The 12537-nt window shown below is 52.6% G+C and overlaps 1 protein-coding gene across 1 annotated transcript in view; it reads right to left on the bottom strand.

Moving 5' to 3' along the window:
- Window positions 1-578: 578 nt before the first annotated feature.
- The window catches only part of LOC105699547, a 34289-nt gene continuing 22330 nt past the window's right edge, over window positions 579-12537 (bottom strand). Inside the window, exons 3-7 of the mRNA XM_012424646.1 lie at window positions 7924-8131; window positions 7391-7556; window positions 7047-7322; window positions 6107-6498; window positions 579-5702 (exon numbers count right to left, since the gene is read on the bottom strand). Of these exons, the coding sequence (XP_012280069.1) occupies window positions 5561-5702; window positions 6107-6498; window positions 7047-7322; window positions 7391-7556; window positions 7924-8131 (1184 nt within the window). The 3' untranslated portion in view covers window positions 579-5560. The remainder of the gene's footprint in view (window positions 5703-6106; window positions 6499-7046; window positions 7323-7390; window positions 7557-7923; window positions 8132-12537) is intronic.

Raw genomic sequence — 12537 nt, 5'->3', positions numbered from 1 at the left:
GGGTATTATCCCGAGATGATCCTTCAGGATCTGAATGAGATTACACCGGCACCGACGCGGGCACAAAGGATCGCGCTCCCGTATTTCCCAATATTGGAACATCCCACGATTTACTTATATTTCCCGCCATCGGAGGGAAATCCGAGAAATCTTCCCCTTCGTCGAGCCCCAGAAATGAAACCCCAGAAATCGAGCCGATCGTTCGAGAAAAAAATTCCTAATTAAATTCCAGATAGAGTCTCAGACTTCGGAATCTAATAATAATATTGGAACATCTCACGATTTACATTTCCCGATTTTTCATTTCATTCCTCTATGGTACATCCCACGATTTATTTATATTTCTCGCCATCGGAGGGAAATTCGGGAAATCTTCCCCTTCGTCGAACCCCAGAAATCGAGCCGATCGTTCGAGAAAAAATTCCTAATTAAATTCCAGATAGAGTCTCAGACTTCGGAATCTAATAATAATATTGGAACGTCTCACGATTTACATTTCCCGATTTTTCATTTCATCCCTCTATATTACATCCCACGATTTATTTATATTTCTCGCCATCGGAGGGAAATTCGGGAAATCTTCCCCTTCGTCGAACCCCAGAAATCGAGCCGATCGTTCGAGAAAAAATTCCTAATTAAATTCCAGATAGAGTCTCAGACTTCGGAATCTAATAATAATATTGGAACGTCTCACGATTACCATTTTCCGATTTTTCATTTCATCCCTCTATGTTACCTTCGGCGTAAAAGTGTCCGGATTGAGAGGTAATAATTATACAACGCGTTTGCGCTCAGCTCGCGAGCGGTCTCTCCACCCCGCCCGGAAAAGAAGCGTCAGAAGATAAGAGATATATTGCTATTTTCCCCACCGGTGGATGTCATTAATTTATCACTCCCGACGAAATGGTCCGATACTCGCGCGTCCATAAATGGCTTACGTCCTTCGATATCGCGAATTTCTAGCGGAAAACGAAAATCACGCCTCCACCTCCACACTAGAAGACAAGAGATAACAAGGCAGACAAGATTGATTGTATGTCGACAGTACGGTACAGTAGTATGTTGACAGATAGGATTGTATGTCGCTAGGGTGCGATGGAAAGGCATTCATGTCCAACAAGTACCCTGAAGAGAGGAAGTCGACGTCCACTTCGGAGGTCGCGACCCTTTGCGCCCTTGTTCGTGAAAAGGGAAACGGAAATTAAGGGATGAATAAGCTCGCTCGGCGGGTTAATATTTCCGCATTCGTTGAGGTCGCCGAGTCGGGCGAAAGCAAAGAAAGCCCTCCGCGATCGGGCGATTCGGCACGTCGGCACCTGTCCCACTAGGCGCGGCGCGTCAGGGCGAAGACATCAAAGCCGCGCTCACCCCCTTCACCTCCCCGACAAAAAACCAGCGATTCGATAATATTCGACCCGCCATGTACACCCTTACATACATCTGACATCAGACTATCAAAAATATAGAGAAACCGGAAAAAATCCGACATTGAAATTAAAATCCAAAGTCAAGGATTACTTAACCCTCGGTTGTAACATTCTTAACAGCGGATTAAATCTCCAGTTAGCTGAATTTTTTTTCATAATAAATTTCGGTATCCTGAGATGAATTAATCATGGTTAAGCCATTTTTATAGTAATCGTGATAAATAGGGATTTGTTCATAATTATTTGGATGTATCACTTAGAGTGCGTCAAGGAGGCCGCGCTCAGTGGGACTCGACCGCGGCGGCGGATCGGAGAGGGAAAGTCGTGACAGAAAACGGAAAGGGGCGTCTCGAGACGGCGAGGACGTCCACCGCTTTGGATCTACGGTCCCGCAATCTTAAAGTCTAGCGTCGAAGAGTAGAAAAATTATAAAAGTACGAAGGTCTAGAATCGACTATCGCGAGAGAGGCGGCGCGCCGCGGCCTCCTGCGCGCGTCCTTCGGGGACGCCGGCGTCGCGAAGGAGGGCCGACCGCGCGCCGGAGGGAAGGTCTATCCACGAAACTATATTCATACCGAAACACTCATAACCGAATTCTCCAATATTTAAAATGAAGTTTTTCCTTCCCGGTTAAGGACCATCCATACAGCGTTCCGTATTAAAAAAGAAATGTGAAAAAATTTGTCTATGAATATATTGAACATTTTTTGATCAATTGTCAAATTCCACGGGGGTCGGGACCTTTTTAACAGCCTCCGTATTTACATTGTAAAGTGTTAAACGATTCGATACACCCGGAGGAAGGTCTCTCGAACGACTGACCCCGAGGATGTCGCTTTCGCATCCCCTTAATTTCTTCCATTTTGCTCCTTCGTGGCCAGGAGTTTTGGAGTAAGCGAGATAAGTACCCTGAGGGGCCTTCTTTTTCGGAGATCGCCGGCTCTAGGAGTGTTCCAGTATGACTGTTTAATGGTTCTATCCGACGAGAAGTGCGAGCGAAGGGCGCGGCGGAGCTCGCCGACGGGGACGCTTCGTCGAGCCCGCGACGAGAGGATCGCCGATGACGGCGCCGGCCGCGACGGAAAGGCACCGAGAAAAGGTTCGCATATGTTCGATCGACCGACACTGATAAAAATCGGAGTAAATTTACACACGCCAAAGTGTTAAACCCCGCCTCGGAATAAAGCATTCCCACAGAGGAGCGTGACAAATTAGATAATCAATACACCTAACCCTAAGTTATGAATTTATTGCCGACTTTACTTGAGTTCAACGTAACGCGTTACACGTTATCATTCTTTTTAGTTCAACTTGGATGCCGAATGCGATATCATTTTGCGGCAATTCACCGTGGCATCGAAATAACCAATAATTGAGTATGTAAATTTACATGGGCATCTTTATTAGTGTATAGTCTATGGCCGCGGTCGATCGCGATTACCCCACGACTCGCGCTCGGCCATTCACTCCCGCTCACTCTTTCTCTCTCTCTCTCTCTCTCTTATATCCACTTACACTCCCGCTCTCCCCTGTATAACTTGTATATAATTCGACTAGACACAGTTTGATTGTTACATTTGGCAATTCGGCAGCACTTGCGAGTTCAAGCTCCTTTTGCGGCTCGAGGGCGGCGGCTCCGCGCGGGGCGACCGGGTCGGGATTTTCCCAGGGTTCCCGATCGAAACCTAGAAGACCCTTCGAGAAGGTGGAAACCTCGAAGAGCCCCCAAAGGATCATCGGGGGTTCGAAGTCTCCCAGATAGACGGATATACTTCCTATTTACCTTCTATCAACGTCATATCGACTTAATATCGACGTTATATCACCTTTATATCGCGGTTCCCCGCAAGTCCCTATGATCATCACAGCTAGACACGTACGCGTCACACGTTGCAGTTATCTCATGTGACGCATCCCATGCCGCCATATTGGAATCGTGTCGACCTAATAAATCCTTAATTTTTAATCGCACGACATGAGTATAATATACTATCTATGCGTGCATACATAAACAGGATATTTAGCAGCACATAGCCGAAATTTCAACTTTTCTGCGATTTTTCTCGCATTCTCATCTCACAATGCAGATCACATGGAGTCAATATGCATAAATCAATGGGTATCGGCGATGATCACTCGCGTCTATCTGGGCCACCTCGGCGAGGCTCGTCGAAATAAAACGGGAATAACCTCTCTTTACGGCAGTGGGCTTATCGGGGCCGCTCGTCGGCGGGAAAAGGGGGGAGGGGAAATGGAAAAGTGAAATACGGTGGGCGGCACGCGCCCCGTATTTCCTCCAAGTCGACGCCAGGCGAGAGCGTCGCGTCGCCTTTTAAAAGGAGACGCCGTCGGCGAATATCGACTGGTCGTTAAATTCCCACGGAGAAAATAAGGCGCTTTATCTCCCCCTCGGGGTGGGGGAGGGAATGCCCCCCACCCCGCGCAAAGCCGCCGCCATGCCGGTGGTTGATCTTCCTCTTGTTTAGAGATAGTTAGAATTACAGTACATATGTTCTCTCTGCTTCAGTTATCGTTATAATATTATCCTCCACTGCTCGTGAATGTTTTTTTTCTTTTTTCATTATATAAATTTCATCTTTACGTAGACAACGTTATATATATATATATATTCCTGTTATTTCGACGCCCACTCTGACTCTCTCTCTCTTTCTCTCTCGCTCTCTCATTCCTTAGCATCTTATGTACACCTAGCTAGAGTACGCATTTTGTAAGATCTCACTAGAACGGTAGCTTTGTCGGGCCCTTCGGAGTCTGGCCGGTCGGACTGGGCCCGTATTTCTAAATTACGATAGAAAAAAACCGTCGGTCGGTCCGCAGACGCGGAAGAGAGAACGGACGCGTCCCGGCCTTCCGGAACTGAAGAGAGTCGGCGCGTCCCTGGCTACCTCCTTCAGGTGAATTCGGTTTTTTTTCCGGCTCCCATTGCGAATAATTAAGGTGGAATAATGAGCAAGGGACTCCCTCGGGATCGCCGAGCGACTTCGGACTCGCCTTTGCCTGAAAATATCCCCGAAACCCTCTAAACTCCTCTTCGCTTCCATGGCGTCCACCTTCGACCGCGCGGGACTCGAGCTCGGACATGGCGCGCTCCCTGCCGATTACTTCTCCTTTATTCCCCGATTAACGCGCGACCGGTGCCGGGGATTCTCATCTCGCCCTGCCGAGTCGTCCGACACGTCGACAGGGAGTCGCGGTAAGCCCCTAGATTTGCCGAATATCGACTTGGCGGCGTAGGAACTTTGGTCGCGGACAGAGGCCACCGGCGGAACCAAGATGGCCGCCGCCGCGCGTCGCCCCACCTCTCGCCAAGGGCGAAGGAAACGACGCTTTCTGCCCCGGGCGAGCGTAATTTCGCATGAAGGATTAACGAACGATCGATGCAGGGAACGGGCCGGCTCGGCCGGGCGAAAGAAACACGGCAAAACGAAGAAGAAAGAGCCCACGGTCCACGGCCGACCGCAGGCGGCCATCTTGGACGCCGCGGGAGGCGCAACATGGCGGCGGCCATTTACGAGGGGCACGCCACGCGCGTCGGAAACGCACACGAGGGCCGTCTGCGGCGCGATTTACAGCGTCGTTGGGGTGCTCGGCGATGTCGCCGACCGCGCGACATAACCTCGAAACGACCTGGCGCCTCGTATCCCCCGGCCCGGGGTTATAGACACGTACACACGCACATCCAAATTTTACAAGAGCTTTCACCACGGCCGGAGCACAAATAGAATTACCGGCCGCTCGTTTCGTTAGGTTAGGTGCGGCGCGGCCGACAAGCTCTCTCTTTCATTTTCTCTCTCTCTCTCTCTATCTCCCGGAATCGAGTCGCATCTACCGAGGACCGGCTCGTAATTATCCATACGCGGTAAATTATATATCGGGGCGTAATTAATTCCCGGAGACGAATCGATCACCGCGGCCGGTTCGGCCCAGGGGCGCCGCGACGCGCCCGTCCCGACGCCGACTTTGATTATCATCACGTACGTATAAAAATAATTGCCTATTTCGCGGGCGCGCACCGGCGACGGCCGAGCCGCGCAAGACGACGAGCGTCCTCTTCAGGGTGGAGGTGAGACGGTCGAGGTCGCTTCCGGCCGACGTCCAGAATCCGTCCAGGACTAGAAGAGCGTCTCCTGCGACCAGGCCGGAGGGGAAGTCTGCGGGGGGGCCGGCGGCCTGTGGCGCAGCTCGATCGGCGGGGAACACGGCGCGGACGTCCCGCTGCTCTGGCTGCTGCTCGTCGTAGACGCCACCGGGGACCTGCGGGAGACGGGACGCTTTGTCGTCACGAAAATCCACATTTTTCACTCACAAGGCGGGGCACAATACGGATCATTTTGAAAAACCGAGAGCGTTTCAAGATCGTAAAATATGAAAACATACGAATGGGATCGTAAAGAATATTTAGTGCCAATTTTGCACTTTTGCAATTTTTTTTTCGGCATTCCCATTCGTGATACTATTTCTCTACTGTCGCTCTCGATATAAGTACGTATAGTACACATCTAATTATAGTGTACACCCGGAAGTGGGAAAAAAAAATAAAATAATGCGGGACGAATATGAATTCGTATGGAGAATTTTTGAGGGAAAAAAATACAGGTCGAGTTTTTAATAGGCTGGATCAGGTGAGGATAAGAGCGAAGAGCGACGTCGGCGCTCACCTGGGCACCTCGACGGCGGCGCTGATCGTCAGGCAGGCCTGGCAGGGTCGCCCTGGGGGGGTGCCCCCTGCCCGCCGGCGAGGCACGCACCCCGCGCACCCGTCCCACCGCTCCAGGGCACGCCGCCTCTTCGGCGGCACCCTGAGGAACCTGCGGCAGCTCGGCCCGGGCACGTCCGAGTCCGTCGAGAAACCCGAGACCTCGTCCTCCGTGTCGAGGCCCTCGTCGTCGTCCAGGAACACGGAGTCCGAGCCCATCGACCTGGAGTCTGGCTCCGGGGGGTCCACGCTGCGCATGGACGCCAGGGGGGCCCTCCGTCCCGACGTCGCCGCCCCCGCGTACAGACCCGCCTCGCTTCCGCAGGGCGACAGGTCCGGCGTCGGCTGGATCACCTGTAATCAAGATTCCGATATTAGTATCAATTAACATCATGAGTGAAGAGGATGAGACCAAGGGACACCTGCGCACCTGGATGCCGATGGGGCAGTACTGGTCTCAAGGCTCATCGTACTCGGCATGCCGTTAAAATTGAAAAAAAAAAGAAAAAATTAAAAAACACATTCCGAACCTCCCTAAATTTATGGAACGACTCGATTAAACGAAACTGGGGATGAAATGAAAATCGCACCTGGATGTCTATGGGGTAGTACTGGTCCCAAGGCTCATCGTAATCAGCATGCCGTTAAAATTGAAAAAAAAAAAAGAAAAAATTAAAAACACATTCCGAACCTCCCTAAATTTATGGAACGACTCGATTAAACGAAACTGGGGGTGAAATGAAAATCGCACCTGGATGTCTATGGGGTAGTACTGGTCCCAAGGCTCATCGTAATCAGCATGCCGTTAAAATTGAAAAAAAATTAAAAAACACATTCCGAACCTCCCTAAATTTATGGAACGACTCGATTAAACGAAACTGGGGATGAAATGAAAATCGCACCTGGATGTCTATGGGGTAGTACAGGTCCCAGGGCTCGTCGTAGGCGGCGTGCCGGGGGAAGGAGGGCGGCGGCGGAAGGCACGGCATGACCACGGCGGAGCCTCTTCTCTCGAGGTAGCTGCTCGCGGTGCTGCTGCAGGTGACGGAGCTGCACCTCCTGTGGTCGGCAGGGGGTGCCAATCTGGGCTGCCTCGTCGGGGGGGTCAGTAGGGCGTCGTAGCCCCCGCCGACCGAGGCGAAGCGAGGCGCCACCACCGGCGAGTGCGACTGGTTCACCTGGAAATTCACCTGCGGAGTCAGGACCTGCTCCATTTCATTTCCCCTCCTCCTTTGTGTTCACCGACCTCCACGCAGAGAGACCTCCTGGGTCCTCGGGCAGGTCTCGGCGGCATCCTGGCGATCGCCTCCAGGGCGGCGGCCAGCGCCCGCTCCTCGGCCTCCGCTTCGGCGACCGCCGCCTCGGCGGCCGCCGTCAGTCGAGGGTCATCCAGCTGCTTGTTCGCCTTGCACCTGCGAATTAAATCGTACTCCATTTACTAATACTCTGCGTACTTCATCATTAGAATTTTTTAACTACTCCCGCATTCTGAATTAGACAATACCTGCATAATTTTCAATTCTCTTCCATTTCTCATTTCTAAATTTTTCAAAATTCATTTCCTCGTTCCCCCCTTCATTTTGCAATCTCAAATCCAGGCACAATTGTCTGGTACTCTCCAGACTTATATTCATATTTAATAATCCCCCGTCGAGTCAAGGTATCAATTTTTTCCACTCTCGGTATTAATTTCTAATTCTTAAACCTTACAATAATTATGGAGAGCGCATTCGTGGTGCACCCGAAAATGAATACCCAATTTTGGCACCTTGAATTTACCTGCTCTTGTAGACCACCAGGAGGACCATGATGCCGAAGAAGCCGCCCAGGGTCGCGGCGATCCTGACGCCGGTCATGACGTCGTACGTCTTGTAGAATTCGATTTTGAGCTGTTCCCGCTCGCTGAGGGTCGGCGTCGCTTCCGGCGCGGTCGAAGACGTCGGCGTCCCGGCGGTTCCGGTGGCGTTGCTGCCGACACTCCCCATTCCTGTCAACAGAAGCGAAAGGTGAAAGGTCCGAGAAATCGAGAAGGCGAAAGTCGCCCGGAAGCGAGGGGGAGAAAAGAAAAAGAGAGAAGAAATAAAGTAGAGTCCGGAGAAAGCTTGGAAAAGTGGAAACCCGATTTCCCGGAGAATCGGCGGAGAAGGGAGGAGGCTACGAGGGGTATATCCTGGTTTCAAAGAGCCGTGGCTTCCGGGGGGAGGTCCCCCCGGGAGTGGGGGGCAAACCAGGGGGCCGAGAGGCCGACTCAGGGCTAGGAGAAGGTTGGAGGTGTTCGCGTATTGATTCCACCTCGCAGAGCCTACCGGAGTCGAGCCCAGCATCCGCTGGGCCAAGGTTCAGGGTGGACGATGAGAGGACTTCTTCAGGGTCGCGGCCCCCCTTTTGCGTGAAGACGAAGAGACGAGGGTGGAAAAGGCGAACAAGGGGCTGGAGATCGAAATCTCTCGAGGGTTATCAAGGGGAACGGGACCTCGATGAGATCCTCCAGAGATCGCGGTCTACCGATGCACCAGGTGCAGCTTTAACGAGGTGGTTAGGATATCGATTCCGGCCATGTTCCCCTGGCGAACCCACCTCGGCGCCTCCACCCCGAAGAAGAGCGCCGGATTTCCGAGCAACGCGTTTCCGCCTCGCCCCCTCGTCCGCTCGGATTTCTGCATAAATCTCCCCGGAAACGCGGAAAGTCGATCCGACAGCCCGAAATGGGCATCCTCCTCCCCCACCCACGGGGGGATTCCACCCTCGCACGAAGTGCAAGTTCCCTCTCGATTCGCAGGCGATCCCACCTCCGAGCGGGAAGCTGGGCGACACCTCGAAGAGGGTCCCAACGCCTTTCCGGTCGACGAGCTACCTGTGGATCCGGCTACGGATTTGCATGAATTGTCGCCGAGATTTGGATATGCGGAGGATAGCGGCGCTCTTCAGGGTCGGGACCAACTCTGGCCATTACCACCTGGTATCGTTCCGCGTGTTTCTAAACATAAATGGAAATGCCGGGAGTATGGCCCGTGCAAGAAAATCAGTCTTCGGGGTCATCTTCAGGTCGGGATATTTAATGATACCACGTGGCGACCTTCTGACACGCACATGATCGCCATGGGGGAGCCGACGCGACATCTCGCGACACCTTGGGGAAAGAGGGTCGACCTCGGTCCCCCTCGTCGGCGCTCCTGGAAACGGATCGACTACCTGTGGATGTTCCTCCGCGAGTCCCGGCTTCCCGGCAGGACGTCGCGGGGCATTACTCGCCGGAGGATAAATGGGGGCGCGTCGACTCGCTGCCACCCGGGAAACTTATCGTCCCGGCTCCTCCGGAGGGTTTCGCATTTATTTATTCACCGGGGCCGAGACGTCCGAATCGCGCGGCCACCCAGGAGACGTCGGGAACACTCGCGAGGTCGTACTCTTCAGGGTCCCCGAGGTCGAGGTCGATATTTCAGGCGAGCTTCTTCTGCGGTTATGAGCGCGCCCTTCGGCCTCTTCCTCCTAGGAGGTGGACGAGAAATCCAGGTTCACGATCCCGATGAAACTTCACGGTCTAATAGTGTTCACGATCGAGGGATCTCCGTGGCCCACGATCATGGCCGACAGGTGTTCACGATCACAAGAGGTGTCGACGATCCCGAGGGTGCATACCTAACTCGCGTGACCAGATCCTGACGAGGAGGTTCCTCGGTTCCCGTCAAACACAAGGGAGCTGGAAAAGGAATCGAATCGATAACCCGCCGACCTCACCTGGCAACCTGTAACCCCTCGCGTGGCCTGGCAACGCGAAGAACCGCCAGGAAACCGCTGATCCCTCCACCATGATCGACGCCAAGACCTTCCCCATAGTAATATGCCCCCTCCGCCCTTCAATTATTTCCCGCCCACCTGGGGCGGAAAGGTCGCGGTCTGACCCGAAGGACCGTAAACGCGAGACAAGCCCAACCAGCGAAATGGCGCCTCCACCCACAACGAGGCATAAATGCCGAAGAAGACCCTGACGTCCCCGCCATTCAGGGGGCATTTAACCCCCGTCAGTTTCAACCCTATAAGCCCTGGAAATTCAAGCTCCTCTTAAAACCACACTAATATCCTTTCCCCATATAAAAAAGTGACGATCAGCTGATCGCAACCTGCCCTACGTTCAAGGGATTCCCTCAAGCTCTCTTCGAGATCAATTTCTATATATGAATTTTTTATCCGCCCCGTACACACTGCGTTACATATTTATCGGGCATATATTAATATTATCGGTATTAAGTATATATGTGGCAACTTATAAAAATATCTTCCCACAATTTGCCCATAGCAAGGTATATCCAGAGAAGGCATTAGCGTCATCCCCTGTACTCTTCTACCGTGACGGAGTCTCCTGGAGTAAGAGACCCCCTGCAGAGCCCGCCTTCCCATGGGACCCCCCATGGACCAAGTAGATCCATCTCTCGTTTCGACGTCGCTCACCTACTTTTCGGCGAACGCCCCTGAGAGGAGTCACCCCTTCGCTCGTTAATTCGGGTCGATGGATATTTACTGCCGCGAGTTCGATCTCCGGCCACCCCCCTCCCCCTCCCCCCCGGCACCTGGGGGGCATGCGCCCCGAGGTCGCCCCCGAAACTCCGGGGACCGTTCCAAGGAATTTTTTCCCGAGACTTCAGTTAAACCCATCCCCTAAAAAGATATATACTCCAACCCTACATTTTCATCTCACGTGGCATGCTAATGATATGTCTCTTTTTTAACGCTAATTCGATGTTGCCGAATTAAATCGACTGATGAGTTTCCGAATAAACGTACGACCTGTCAACCTCGAGTTATTCCGCGGGGTAATGAATAAAATTACGTACCGTAACACGTGTTACGAGTTCCTGATAACGTGATATCACATCATACGACGTGACTAATTAATTCATATTTAAGACCCGAGATATAGAATTTTAATACAACTTGATTAAATGTCAATCCACGAATCGAATGTTACGTGTACTAAATGACAATCTATGAATCCAATGTTTATGTATGAAATGTCAGTCCGTGATGTGGATCTATACTTTTGGAATTGTCAGCCCCTCGGGTGGAGGGGTGCCACCTGTCCCCTCCCCCAGGAGGAAAGGCCCCGTTTTCCGGCCGACTCGGGAACCCGGCGATCGATAGGCTTCCCCGGGGGCGGCCCTTGATTCCGCACCTGCCGAAAAGCAGGTGCGGATGCGTTTTCCTCGGAGACGTCCCCGAGGTCGCGAGGCCGCGCGCGGTCGTTGGCCGAGAGGCACCAGGGGCTGGCAGGTGCCGCAGGGGGTGCAGGGGTGGTTGGGCTGGTAGGGGAGGTTAGGTATCGATTCCATCCCGCTCGGCGAGAGGAGCCCCTGCCTCCGGCCTCCGCCGACCCCCCGCGAACCACGCACTCCGGGTCACCGGGTCAAAGCTCACGGCCGCGAGGGCTGTTGCTTCCCCCGGCCTCGGGATCGGCGATCGCGGCTCTCTCCAGGGTCTAGGCACCCCACGAGGTCGGAATTTAATTTGCTCCCTCTTCTTGGGGACCCACCCTCGAGGGGCGAGGGTTGAGAAAATTCGATTTCGCGGAGACGGGCGAAACTGAGATCGAGATCTGGACCATAATTGCGAGAAGAAGACTGGACCGATACCCTGAGCAAAGAAAAAAAAAGTGCATTGAACCTAAGAAATTTAAATTTAACTCCAAGAATAATTACTTCACCCTAATCAATTGTCACAATTCCGATAACAAAACGTTCCATCCCATTTATTCCAATTTATTTAAAATAAATAATTATTCTCCGAATTGACGGGATATTTCTTTCGTTCAAAGGCACTTCTTTTTTTTTTCTCAGGGTAAGACTCGACTTATTGGTGTATAAAAATTGATAAATGCTCTCAGCGAAGTGACAACCCTTTCTCGGAGTCAAGCGTTCATGGGGACATACGCGAGAGAAGGTCGAGGCTCGCCAGGTTCCTTGGAGTTCACTTCCCTCTTCCGGGAGTATTTCGCGAGACCGGGGTAAAATTCCCCTTTACGAGACGCATCTCCCCCCCTCAAGTCCCGCCAGCATCCGAGGAAAAGGAGAAAACTTGTCCGCGTTAAAATTGAATCCCTCCTGCCCCGGGCAAACGGAAACCTCCCGTTGTACGCGTAACTTCGGCCGTAATGAAACACCGAATAACTTCCGGCCCCCCCTGGAGGAGGTTTTCGCCGAGAAGTTTCCCTCCAAGTGGGGCCGAATTAGGGCGCGAAAGCGAGCCAGCAACGGCCCCCCCGGGAGGGCAGGGGGGCGGGGGCAAAGGCGCCTGGAAATCGGACGAGGAGATAATTTCGCTAATTAGTGGGGAAGTTTACGGGTCAATCTGTAACCTATTGGGATAATCTCGACTCCCGGGTCCGGGAGGCACCCCAAA

This window comes from Orussus abietinus, unplaced genomic scaffold (assembly GCF_000612105.2).
Source record: "Orussus abietinus isolate OABI.00-Male unplaced genomic scaffold, Oabi_2.0 scaffold8, whole genome shotgun sequence".
NCBI lineage: Eukaryota > Metazoa > Arthropoda > Insecta > Hymenoptera > Orussidae > Orussus > Orussus abietinus.
The sequence above is the reverse complement of the archived record's forward strand: the minus strand, read 5'-3'. Positions and strand labels throughout refer to the sequence as shown.